The following is a 13,347-nucleotide window of genomic DNA, read 5'->3' as shown; positions in this document are numbered from 1 at the left end:
TTTCAGTGGTGTGCACATTGTGGTATAGAGGATAAGGTATTTCCCTTTGAAGGCAGTTTATAAATCTTATTGGGCTTCTTCATGATGAAAGGCACTATAGATATATAAGAGATCAAAGCTGTGTAAAGATCAGTGGTATTTGTTTGCATGAGGTTTCTCTTTCTGTTCCTTCTGAGGATTTTGAGCTTCAAAGTTTCAGCTTTAAAGAAACTCAAAACCCCAAAAGAAAACTCTAGCAAAACCCACCATGTTACAGCTCGTTTGAGGTCAGGCCAGTCAAGGGCCACAGGATTCTGACATGGACTCTTCTCCAACCTTCTTCTACCTGCCAGCAAAAGCTGGTGTAGAGAAAATGAGTTGCAGAGTGGTAAATTTTGGAGAGGAAGAATGCTGTTTAACACCAAAGAGGGGAAAACAGCTTAACTCAAAATGTGTTTCTGTTGTGACTTGTCAGTCTGCTAGCAAAATTATTATCATTTGTGAGTATACGGTAGCAATTGGCCTTTTATTTCTTTTTTAAGGTGCACCGTATTTTTCACTTAAATGTTTAAATATTGAGAATTTCAGTGTATGCTTCTGCAGATGTCTGTATGCTTCTGCAGATGTCTGTAAGAACTGGGAATAGAAATCCAGTAAGTTCATTGAAAAGCATGGACTGCAAATAATACTGGTTTTGTCTGCATTGTAGTTTAATATCAGATCAGTGTTCAGCATTGAGTAAGCCATCCCTCATATGTGAGCTTCTATTTTTCAACAGGATCACTACAGAAAATCTTCTTTACTTCATAGTGTGTTCTCATAAACAACATCAAAATAAACCTGTGACCCGTAATAATAGTTTTCTGTATTAGAGCCATACTATGGTCACACAGAACATACAGATGTATTGCATAATGTAGTAAGCCAAAATTTTTTTCAAAAAGGTAGGTGACCCTGTGTACCCAATCTGAAAATCCATCTCCTTTAAAAGGCTGTATTGTCTGGTTATCCATCATCAATAAAGCTCTCACTGTGAGCATCCAAAATCCACACATCTAAAAGCACTGATCTTTTTTTTTTTTTTTTCATTCTTTTTAAAGAAATAAAGGATCTAAATGAAAGGAGAAGGAGAAGTAATAAAGAACTGGTATGGATTTGTGTATGTCTCTGTAGAACAAGAGAGCATGAAAGCGATGAGCTAGACCCAGATACATGAGTGAATCCCCGACTTTCTGCATATCACCTACACACTACTCTTGAGATAAGTCATACCAAATAATAAATAAGCTGTGTATCCAAGCAGAGTAAAGAACAATAACTTGTCCAGCACACTTTATCAATATAAAGTCATAGTCCAATAGCCAAGGGGAAGGATAGGAATCAGGAATTGAGTTTAATCAGTTGCTATCGCTTGCAAGAACTCCAGAGGCCTTACAGGAGAGACGAATGTAAATTAAGTCCAGTGGTGCAGGATAAAAAGAAGTTCAGTCTTGAGGTGGAAATGTTTCTTTTTGCGGAGAATACAGGAAATGTTTCTGTACTGGAAGAATCCAACCAACCATGAAAGTAAATGTTTCCATTCTGAATTATTTAATCTTTATTAGTAAGGAAAAAATATATATGAAGAGCAAAGCAGAAAGCATAAAATTTGAAATAGGTCTTCATGTCCCAGGAGGCTGTCCTAGGCCATATCCCACACAGGGGGCATCCCTCTCCACTGTCAAAGCTGCTCCCATTTATGTTAATTATTCTTGAACTTTACCCTCTCCTATCCCAAGTGAATAGCTTGACCACCAAATTGTCATATCAGCTTCTCAGGTTTTTTCTGTCATTCTCTCCAGTGTAATAACTGTTGTATTATTTACATTAAATGGAACAGCTTCAGCAGGAGCTAATGAGGCAGACAGTGTTCCTGCGTGTTCCTCAACCCTACATACGTATTAGCATTTTGGTTTGGGGAACTTTCCTGTTTTTGAGAAGACTGGGTTTCAAATTCCTACTGCCTGTCAGGTCACATGGCTTTTAAAACTGTCACCCCAGTTTAGTATCTTAGCCGTTGGTTATTAAGTTAAATAGAAGAAAACATATTTACCTGTTATGTTTTGCCTAATGGCTGCACAAGCCTCTCTTGCTCGCTCTGTGCATACATGCATCCCCACGCATGCGCATGCACGCGCACACATGCAGACGCACGCAGATATTCATGTTCTGGCCCTGCTTTCAACAAACAACTTGTCCAGCTTTGTGAAGGGGATCCCACCAGCTTCAGGTTGTGCTGCAGAGCCGATGGCACCAACCACTTGAATTCTTCGGAGCGACAGTGACTGCTGCCCCTCCTCCCCCAGGAGAGGAAGGCCTTACACTGGACAGTGAGGGCTGGCTAGCTGTAGTGAGGGCTAGCAGTCATAGGGGAAGAATTGTGCCAATACCCGAATGGTTAATTGTTAACTATCTCCTTCCTGCTCTGCTGATGATCAGAATAACATGTCGGACTAGAAGGAGAGCAGGATCCCCATTTGTCAGGCTGATGAATAACTGAACGGGTTCTCTTGAAGCTCCAATATACAGCAAAACCTCTTTCATAGAAACAAGTGTTCAACCAAATAAAACTGATGATTTTTGGACATGGAGGATTAAAAAATCTGTCACACTTTCTGCATAACAGTCCACAAAAGCCGATTTGTTCCCTTCCAGAATTTCAGGATTAGTCCCCAAATATGCTTGACTGAAGTCTCTGCAAATAGCTTTATTTAGATGTGAAAGGAAAAATAACTTGTCTTGTTGACTCCATTCTAAGTTTCTAGTGCTCAGCACCCATGAAATGGATTGCTTATGGGGAGATAATGTCTTTTTTGTGCCTTCCAAAGTGTGTGAAAAATGTCTTCCTGGTTAATAGGTTGATTAAAACTGTATATGCTTCAGAAGATAAATATGATTATTTATCATACTTGCCCAAGTTAATGACAGTGAAGAAGACAAGGTTGAAATTCTGTATGATTTCGTCTCTTCCACATCCAGGGACATTCAGCACACAATATGCAGATGGCATGCCACATAAAGCATCGCATTAACTGTTAAACATTTTTTCTTCCCATTAACTAATTTAACAATATGTCCCTGCTATTAAAGAAATAGACAAATTACAGAAAACTTCTGTCAGCTTAATCCCGATTGCTAAAATAGGCCATTTGCCGAGATGGGATTGTTTTCTCGCGTATCAGGTTTGAAACGTCTAGAAATTCGGCAACCACCAGCCCAGACTCTTGCAGTGTTGATTCAGCTCTTCATCCTTAATTGAGTTTCAGGCATATAACTCTCTGGAGATTTTTGAATGACAGCCTAAATATTGAAGGCTATTCTGCTCTGCGTGTATGTTAGGTGACCTGAATTTTCTAAAACGATGAGCCCAGTTTAAGTCAGCAGATGCTGTAGGTGATAAAACTCACAACAAAAGCCCCTGAGACTTTTTTGCCAGACTGAGCAGTGGACCAAATTAAACAAGCATTTCCAGTTTGTTTTCATTTGCCACCTTCTACAGCAAAGACACTGTTACTGACCTTGGGCCTGGTGGTAGTGTGGAGGCTCACGTGGTAAGCACAACAACGGTGGAGCAGCCTGTCCATCACTGTTTCTCACACAGCCGTTTGCAATACTGAGCTTTTCATCTCAAGTTTTCTTATTTCTCTTTTTGCTTCTAAGCACCATAGTAGTATGGAAGGAGCTCATGTATTATTAAGGATTAGCCTACAGGCTAATTAGCCACACACGTGGCCTCCATTATTCCTATGAGTAAATGTGACCAGAAAGTTGATGAAAAATCGGTGTAAATAAAACACAGACATCAGTTGAAAAGTGACTTGAAACAACTTGAAACTCACTACGGCTGTGCTACATTACCCACTTTGAACAGTAGTGTTGCAAACATCCCCTTATTTTAGTGTAGCTTTTTGCACAGGAAAAGCTGATGATGGAAATAAACTTCCTCTTCCATGTTTTATTTTTACACTCCCTTGATGCAGAAAGAGACTAAGCAATTTTTTAAGTAAGAGAAAGCAATTAGGGAGCCATTGGACCCACCAACTTCTTTTGTGCCAGTGACTACTTCTAGTACTTAAGTCTTGAAACTTGATTTATTTTTTGGACGTATATTGTCTGGTTTTTGCCTAATTTTAGTTGCTCAGTTGCAGTAACTACATACACTATGGTATCTAGCTGCTATTGGTGTACTAGGTACTCTCTCCCTCTATTTGTTCAGGGTTTTGTTGTGGTTTCCAGTAACTCTTTGCCAAATAATGAGAAAAAAATGAACCATCACAAAACCAGCAGAATGTTCACCAGATGAAAAGAGCTGCACAGTGAAATAAAAAAAATCCAAGCTCTCCCATGTTTTCATGTGGATTGAGACTTGATTTACATTTTGTTTGCACACTTCTACACAAACCTTTATCTAGAGGAAACCTGTTTCCAGCCAAAAGCATAGAATAAAGCTTGGAATAAGATTATCTATGAATCCCTCTCTCTTTGGAAGGTGTGTTATGTTCAGCCTTATACCTCAACATGGATTTACTTGATCACTCTGTACTTGCCCTTTAAGTGTGATTCTACTGTAAAGATTTCTGTCTGTATATTTCACTATGTTAGGATTTTTTGAAGAGCATCATCTGGTATGTCCACGTGACTGGGCACTTCTGGATTTAATTCATCCTACCTGTCATAAGGGTTTTTTTTTTTTATAGTACAGTTACACTGTCCAATGGCTAACCATTACCAGAAGGGACAGCTCTCCTGCACCAGGACTAGCACTTGTCTAACCCTCTGAGCTCTAAAGCACTAGAAAACCACTTGTTTTTCCTCTTGAGTTTCTCCTGAACTGTGTTCTCAAGCAGTCACCAAGCTGATGGGAGGTAAGCAAGGGTGGAGCAGCTCTTTTCAGACGCAGCCAGCAGGTAGGTCAGGTCAGATGCTTTATACAATTCCAGGAGCACCCACTCATTTTAGTTTACTGCAGTGCAAGTCACCCTCTGAGCAGTTCTGTCTGTCTTTATTGACCGTGCAGGGAACTTTGGGTGGCTGATTTAGGCGAGTTATTTAATCCAGATAAAGACAGATGACCCAAATCCCACCTTAGAAACTAAAGGTAAGCAACCTCAAGGACATCATGTGATTTGCATTTATTTAGTTCAGTTTGGTACTTGACCAGTTTTAATGACATGGCTGCTCGTTAAACTTGGTAACTCAGCACTAATATGCACAAGCATAGGCAGGACAGGTATCACCATGCACACAGACTAACATGAAATACAAAAATAGTACCATTTTTCATGTGCATATGATGGCAGTATTCACCACAATTTATGTAACATTGGATTACAAGCATCAAGCTCTGGAAAAGATGTCAACTATTACACTTCAGTTGCTTTAAAGATACTATTTTAGTGCTGTCATGTTTCATAGAAAAACCATACTTCTCTATTATTCATCTGACATTTAAAGCTTTTTTTATGTTCTTTCCTAGGAATATAAAGACTTAATCACAAAAGACAGGTTTTAAGAGGACTTTATTAAATCCGACAACTGACTAATTGGACTGTGTGCAATTAATAAAAAAACCTGATAATTGAGCATTCAACAAAGGATTGTTCACTGATAGCATTTTTTTTTATTTCTGCATTTTTAGAGATCTACAGTTCTGCAAATACAACGTTTGAGTAAGACATTATTCTTCCTAGTTTACACCCACACTTTACGAGATTACTGCAGTATGGAAAATGTCACATTGCTTCTCCTGGTAGAAGAGCCCCAGGAACCACTGAAATACAAAAAAAATAGTCCTGCCCATACACTTTCTTAGCTGAAAATATTTGTGTAGGACAGACTGGATGTCTCACTATTTTATACCTTTTTCACTTACAGCTTAAATTGCTGTACAAATATAGTGGAGACTGTTATGCAAACTATCAGATTCACTATTGTGGGACCCAATTAAAAAAAGCTAATACTGAGAAAACAGTGCACTTTGTAGAGATCTCTTTTGATGCTGTGCAGAGGAGCTCACTAGGTCACTACTTGCATATTGGATGTTTTAAACTTTTCCTTCAGACATACAAAAATAGTTTGGTTTAGATACTTCCTCTGTTGCAAATTTAAATATCTCCTTTATTTTTAGAAGAGTGCACTGTATGCTTTACCTTCAGGCTCAGTTACAGATCTGTTATAATTGACTTGATGGTTATATTCCTAATGGGACATGTAAATGTCACTGAGAGTAATGTTATTTGTTTCCTAGAGAAATTTCGTAAAATTCCTCTTAAGATGCAGGATGGGCTAAGAGTTCATTGGGGTTTTGTCCTTATATTTACTACTGAAGATTGGTTTCTTCTTTAAGCCTTCATAAGAGAGTCTTTTTTCAAGTTGGATCCAACTTATCTTGGAGGGTTCGTTTCCTCACAAATCAACTATACCAAGCACGCTGAGAAGTATGATATAAATTGTTTTGCTTTGTTTTGTTTTTAACTCCCTTGCTGCTAGATGTTAACTGGCATCCCCAGGTTCAGTGAACTCAGTCAGGAACTTGCTTAGTCTGACTTTTCTTCTCTGTGTTTCAGATGGGACACTTCTGCTACTTCCACTCCTGTTCTTGCTGAAAGAGACTTCTCCAAATGGCTCTGAGTCTTTCACTTGGATTTAAGTAAGTCTTCCCATTCAACAGTGGACTCACTATTTTTAGGAATTGCTGGAAACATTGACTGCATTTTAGTTTGGAATTCTTTCATCTATAAAAGAGATTAAAAAATAAAATCAGTTAACTGTTAATAAGGAGCAAATAAGGTAGCACCATGAACCCTGGGCTTATTCCACAAAATAAGCTCTGTGAGGTAAAAAGACTTTAAAAATAACAGAAAATTAAGACTTTCCCTCTGATTATGGTGGTTCAATTACAAAGTGAAAAAAAGTATGAAGGGACCCACAACAATCCCCCCTTCTAAAGCACCACACTGGGGTGCCTAATTTGGACCACTTGCCTGAATGACTCACTACTGTTATAAGAACTACTACATATACACACAGACATTAAAAATGTTTTTGTTTGGAGAAAATTACCTCCATAGAATGTGCCCATATTTTAACTGCAGTGTGTTTCTCTACACTTGTAATGGATTCAAGGCCCAATAGGTCTGTTCAAGGATTTTAAAACAAGGATTTAAAAAAAAGTACTGGTCAGCTCTTGACAATTTAGGTTTATCCCACCATATGGATACAGGTAACAAAACAAAGTCTTGCTCAAATTTGTAAATTAGTAGGAAGGAAAACAAGATTCCTAATGATATACAGGACCAAGCTTTTCTTTCACTGTTGTTAAATTAAAATGCTGTGAAAGAGGAAGTTTGCTAGTTCTATATTCTGTATATCAATACATTAATACCAACTGCCAGTTCTATATTTATGATAACCATTTTATCACCAATGTCTGATTCAGTAGTTCTGGCAGGCCAGAACTGAAATTTAATTTCTTTAAAAATCACTTCTGTTTGAAGATAATATTTAGATTCAGCGGGTTTCTTTCTTCCAAGATGTTTACAGATGTTTTTACATCTAATATATTTTTTAATGATAGGCAAGGAAAATTCAAATCAGTGAAAATCCTGTTACACAAACAGCAGGATGTACAGGGAAAATTTTGGACTGCTATTTTTAGGAAGCTCTACAGAATCTCTGACATTCACACAGAGAAGACAGGATGTGGTATTCAAGCATAGATGCAATGACCTCTTGAAGACCAAATGCCATCTCAGGCAGTATGTCCCATGGAGAGGTTCCAGGAAATCTAGATATTCTAAACAGCCACAGAGGCATCTTCTCTAACATGCCTACATTTTGTGTGTTAATGGATCATCAGTTTTTTACAAATACCTTTGGGCCACTTTCTGTTCAAGTCCTTCTGCCTATTAATAAGTCTGACAAAGAACTGGTATTTCTTTAGAGAAATGTTGCTGGAATGCAATTACCAAGTTACAGCTGATACAAAGAATGAAACAATTTACAAAGAAATTACCAATCCTTTACTAAGACAATAATTAACTGTGATGGATGAAAGCATTTTAGAACTCAAGTTTTTGTGTAAAAATGCCCGGGTACTGCTAATCAAATAAAAATACATGTTATATAAAGCAGGAGGAAAATTTAGACCCAAATTATCCTTTTTGTTTTACCCTGACTGTCTTCATATGTAAAAACTAATTCACTGTCTGCTTTATATTTTATTCTGATCAGATAGCTGATTAATTCAATTAATTATTCGTTCTTCATTTTTAAAAATCTTGGCAATCACCCACAATTGTTCCTAAATAAGTTTTGCTTCTTCTTTAAAACTGAAAAGCTCTCATAGACAGCTAATATTTCCAAGAATAATAAACACCAGTATCAGAGCTGACGTAGGGGAACAGCCCAAATCACATTAAACAACTGCTGACAATTAAATACAAGTATTTACAGTAGGAAATGCTTTAGGAGCTTTGGCTTAGCTGGTTTTTCCCATCCTCTGTAATTAAGTTACCCCAGTTCTCTGATGTGTGGAAAGTATTCAATTTACTTAACATTTTTTACTTCCTAAAGAGTGAACCAACTCTTCTACTCTTTCATCTCTAACTATTGTCTGGGTGTTTGATAACACAGAAATGGTCAGAGCCTAACCTGATGCAAACTGCTGTAGCTCAGTTGGTATAACTGGAAATAAAACATTTTATACCAGTGATCTGGTGCAGTGTGGATTTTTTGGCTGTTTCTAAACTCAGGCTTCTAAATTTCTTTCAGTGTCACATTTAAATGATGCACTCACAAGCCCTACAGGACAGCTCTGTTACTCCACTGAAGACACACAAAACCAAAGGAAAACTAAAAGCAATTACATAAAGCCTCCAAAATGAGGATGATGAGCAGGGGAGCCATTCAGAAAACTACAGTGCTTCCTCACTCTAACAGCTACCTTATAATTACTAACATGCTAAATCCTAACCCTCAAGTGCAAAAAGGAATCTTGTCTGGGAAATAAAACTCTACAGCTCTGTTCTGAAAGAAAAAAGGTATTTATTTAGAAAGCACTAAAACACTGCTAGCAGCTTCAGATTTAAGAATATTCAGATTTTTCTCCCCTCAGAACGCTAATTTATGTTCTGCAGGTAAAAGCAACTCATTTCCTGGAAAAGCAATTTTTCCTTAACACATGGACCAAATCTGAAATATTCAATGTCTTTCTTTTGCTTTTAAGACTCCCTGAGAAATTTCCTCAGCCTTGTCTTCTCAGATTTTGATGCTTATTTGTAAAACCACTTTGCAAGTGATGCCAGACTCAATGTCTCATTTACCACTTCCTCTCCTGCCAGCATCTATGCCCTTTTCCACAAGCACCCTCTGCACAAAAGTAGTTTTGCACTGCAGTTCACAACTTTGACCATGTTTTATATTTCCCCACAAACTTCCTTCCTTTTTGATTCCTGGACAGTGAACTATTTTAATAGATCATAATGCCAAGCTGATCACCACTGTGCATTGTATTATCAATGTCATGCTTTAGGTTGTCAGCTATTTAAGAAGGACATTATCTACGGTGACGGGCACGAGCCTCACTAATACATTATGTCTTCACAGCATGTCTAAACAGGGCCAATTTCTTCACAACACAATGTCACGGCTACTAACTCTTACTAGTTGTTTTCATTTCTATTCAACTTAAAAGATACTGCACCCTATTATTTCTCTCCACAATGGTTTTTGAGTTCTCACTAAGAATACATTAAGCAACATAATCAGTACTACTCACAGACTTCTATTTTCCCCACCTCCCTCTCCTCCCAGTTAGAAAGTGCAGTACAGGATTTCATTAGGGCTTTGATCTGGATTTCTAAGGTATCTCCCCTTTCTCTTCTGTTCCACTAATAACATCAGCTTCTGAGTTTCTTCCTCCATTTCCACATTTGTGCTTGTTGCTATCCTGAATGCACTCCCAAATTCTAGCCACTGTTGTCCCTGCACTCGGAGCTCCACTAAAGCTCACTTGCCACACTGCCTAAAAGCATGGAGAAGACTTTGAAAAATATCTATTTGCTGATGTAATAGAACCAGTGTATACACACATAAATAACCACGGAAACCGCATCCCGAAGTTCCTATCCCTTCTCTCCCAGTGACAATGTCTGCCTGCTTATGAACTGTTCCAGTACCAAATTTTAGGCTGTAACTTATTTCAGTCAGAGACTATCAGCCTAATATCCTGGACTTTGACTGGCCAAACTCTGTTTAATGTAATTATATACTTAGGACTAAATTTGGCCTCCAAAGTAACTCACACTGGTTGTTCTTGCTTGCATTTGGTTGACCGTATCATACTAGGCCCACTGCCAACTTCAGAGGATCCTTGTAGTGAAGGTAAAATTTGTTCACTAAACATGTAAATTAGCTGTCCTTCAACGAATTGGGCTTACCAGTGCCCTGTCACCTCCTGCAGTGTGGTGACCTTCTTGTGAAGATGACGAATCTAGCTTTATGTTCTATTAACACTGCACACTTGAAGTGCAAGAATTGGGACCTTGTCTTTACCTGCTTTACCTCTCAGGGGACAAGCACACTTCTTGATGAGGGAAATGCTGCAATTAGGGATCTGTGTCTTGCCCTGCCTTTTCTTTTTAGTAGACATGCCACTCGGGAGGTCTCTTCTCCCCTCTCCCTCCCTGGAAATCTCCTGTACTTTCCCCAGATTCCACAATACACGTGCCAATGGTCTCAGATCAAAAGGCATTAATTTAATTATGAAAGCTAATGTGCTATGTACTAAGTACTGGAATGTTTTGAAATAATTCACTGAAATGGCTGCCTCTTTATTATTGTCAGCCACACTGACACTGGGGTACTCGATTCAACTGTGATAATGTCTTCAATTAATAGTGCAGTAAACGGAGCACTAAAAGCTGAATGTATTTTACCTCTTTTTGCTGCCTCCAGTATCACAGGCTTCTCTCTCAGCTGCTGCTTCTGAGCCTAGTGGTACGTGAACGATTTGTAACACATTTCTTGATTTAACATTCTGGCATGCTCTGTTCCTGGAGGCAACTCTCTGAAGTGAATTTCACTCAAGTGAATTTTATTTTTTTTATCACAGATATTGCAAAGCTTGACGCTGTTTTTTCCTGCCAAATAAATTACAGTAACTGTTCCACCTCTGACTGTCAGGCTTCTTTCTAAAAGGGTATCATCTACCTTACTGCATTAAATAATCTGTAATAGCTACAGATCACTGTTATTTTATCTTAACCTAATGATCCTGCCTCAGGTGGCAAAAATATGGGGACCTAAAAGCATCTTCCATTTAATAATCTCTTTTTAATGTACATCGTTGACAGAATGTCACGCAAAAATTGGGATAGCACTATTACTGAGAGCACTTAAGTGGCCGTTCATATTAAAATGAATGGAAGAGGGGCTAAAAGAGTCTATTTGAATCCTAGAATGAAAGTTTTACGAAGAAATGTTCTCTTTAATGTCTGACATTCATAATAGGCCAACCCAGATTCCAGGAATTATTAGTTTCCTATTTTAGTGCTCATACCAGTAAGAACTCCTTACATTAGCTTCCAAGTGAAATGAGGTTAGATGCCCTGAACTGGGATATCGACTAGCAGAAGAATACAGTGTATACATGCCCTGTGTTCTCCTCAGCCACCTTCCATTTCACAAGGCATGAAGATGAGACAGGCTGCCCTGGATTTAAGAGCATCAGAGAGGATTGTTCTTGCCACCTTTCCCCAAGTCTTAAAATGATTGCTGTTGCCCTTGTTAGCAAATGGTTACCAAGGTCCACATAAAGAAATAGCAAGTTATTTGTAGAAAATTGCAAGAGCTGAGCCCTTAGCAGAGCAGACAGCCTGCTGGTTGAAGGCGATTCTCTGATTCTCATTGTAAAATGGGGCACTCACTGCGGGTCACTCTGTGCCAGTTTGCACGCTGACCTCTAAAAGAAGCATGGAAAATAGAGCCTTGGTTCATATTCTTAGATCTTACACTTCAGGTCTATGAAAATGGCCCTCAGAGGGTCAATCCTGGCAGTATACATCCTAATATTTAACTATCTTACACTGTACCACCACAGTGCACTGCTCACAACCTGCTTGTTGATTGCAGTGTTTCAGGCTTGCATAGAGAAAAGCAGCAGCAGCATTTTGTTAAACCATCTAGAGAAGTCAAGAGCTCATATTAACCCCCCATCCCATGGAGACTTACACACATGCTTAACCGTGTGCAGTATTAAATACTCTCCTTGAAATCAGAGGGCCGTTTACAATGCCTAAAATTAAACAAACACATAGCCATATTCTTCCAGAAACCCATCCCTATAAATCCCATGTAATTGGGTAAAACATGTCCTGTGCTTTTTAAAAGAAAAATAACATGAAAATAACCTAAGTGAACTTTACAGGGAGAGGGGGAGAGGATCATCACTGTTAAGAACAAAGCTGTCACAGTTCCCAAACCATTATACATATGTAGTAGCCTCCCACAGCTACTACATATTCTATCTCAAATTACTGGTGAACTACTGAGAGCTGTCAAGTCACAAGGGTCAGGCTGTCTCTTTTCCAATGACTGGGTCACATGAAGAGATAAAACACATGAAATACTTTCTTCATGTTACTTTTCCAAGTTTGCAGCAGCCATGTTACTCATTCATAAATGAGGGCATTTCACAAATGGGAAGATAGCTGGTCTACATCACAAACGTGTTTTACTAGCCCCACTTTGTCTGGTTTAATTTCTATACCAGTGTCACTTCGGTCGCAAAAGTGGAACTGTTAACTGGTAGCCTGAAAGTATCTTTCTATACATCTATCATAAAAGGAAGAAAATGCCATTCCAGTAGAAAAGCCTGAAGAAAACAAAAGTGTTCTGGTTTAAGGCTAGGTTATTTTGAACACAAAAAAGGGGAAATGATTAGCTAATTACGATCAGTGGGAAAGACAGCTGTTAATTTATATACACCAAGACAGTAATTTTGTAAACCACAATCTGACAAAAAAGGAACTTCCTTAGGATCACAGATACAGGAGGATCTTTTAAAATTTTATACATTTCCATGTTCATCTTTCTGAAATAAAATGCCAAGGACTTCAGTTTTTCTAGTATACAATATCTCAAAGTAGATGAAGTTAGTGTCTCATTTGCAAGCCTATTCTCATTGATTTCAGTGACACTGCACCAGGTTTCAAAATAAAAGTAATGGTATAAAACTTGTATTATACCATCTTGTTGCAAGAGGCTTTCATGCCATGCAGAAAAATGGAGTGAAATACTTTTGAAATCACTGAGGAACACACCGTTTAT

The 13,347-nt window shown here is 38.3% G+C and overlaps 1 protein-coding gene across 1 annotated transcript in view; it reads right to left on the bottom strand.

The window, feature by feature from the left end:
* Window positions 1-5,520: 5,520 nt before the first annotated feature.
* Window positions 5,521-13,347, bottom strand: part of TMEM242 (transmembrane protein 242) — a 29,287-nt gene continuing 21,460 nt past the window's right edge. The window contains exon 4 of the mRNA XM_074862771.1: window positions 5,521-6,752. Within this exon, the coding sequence (XP_074718872.1) occupies window positions 6,654-6,752 (99 nt within the window). The 3' untranslated portion in view covers window positions 5,521-6,653. The remainder of the gene's footprint in view (window positions 6,753-13,347) is intronic.

Source organism: Strix uralensis, chromosome 3 (assembly GCF_047716275.1).
Source record: "Strix uralensis isolate ZFMK-TIS-50842 chromosome 3, bStrUra1, whole genome shotgun sequence".
NCBI classification, from domain to species: domain Eukaryota; kingdom Metazoa; phylum Chordata; class Aves; order Strigiformes; family Strigidae; genus Strix; species Strix uralensis.
This window is presented reverse-complemented; position numbering and strand designations above follow the sequence as displayed.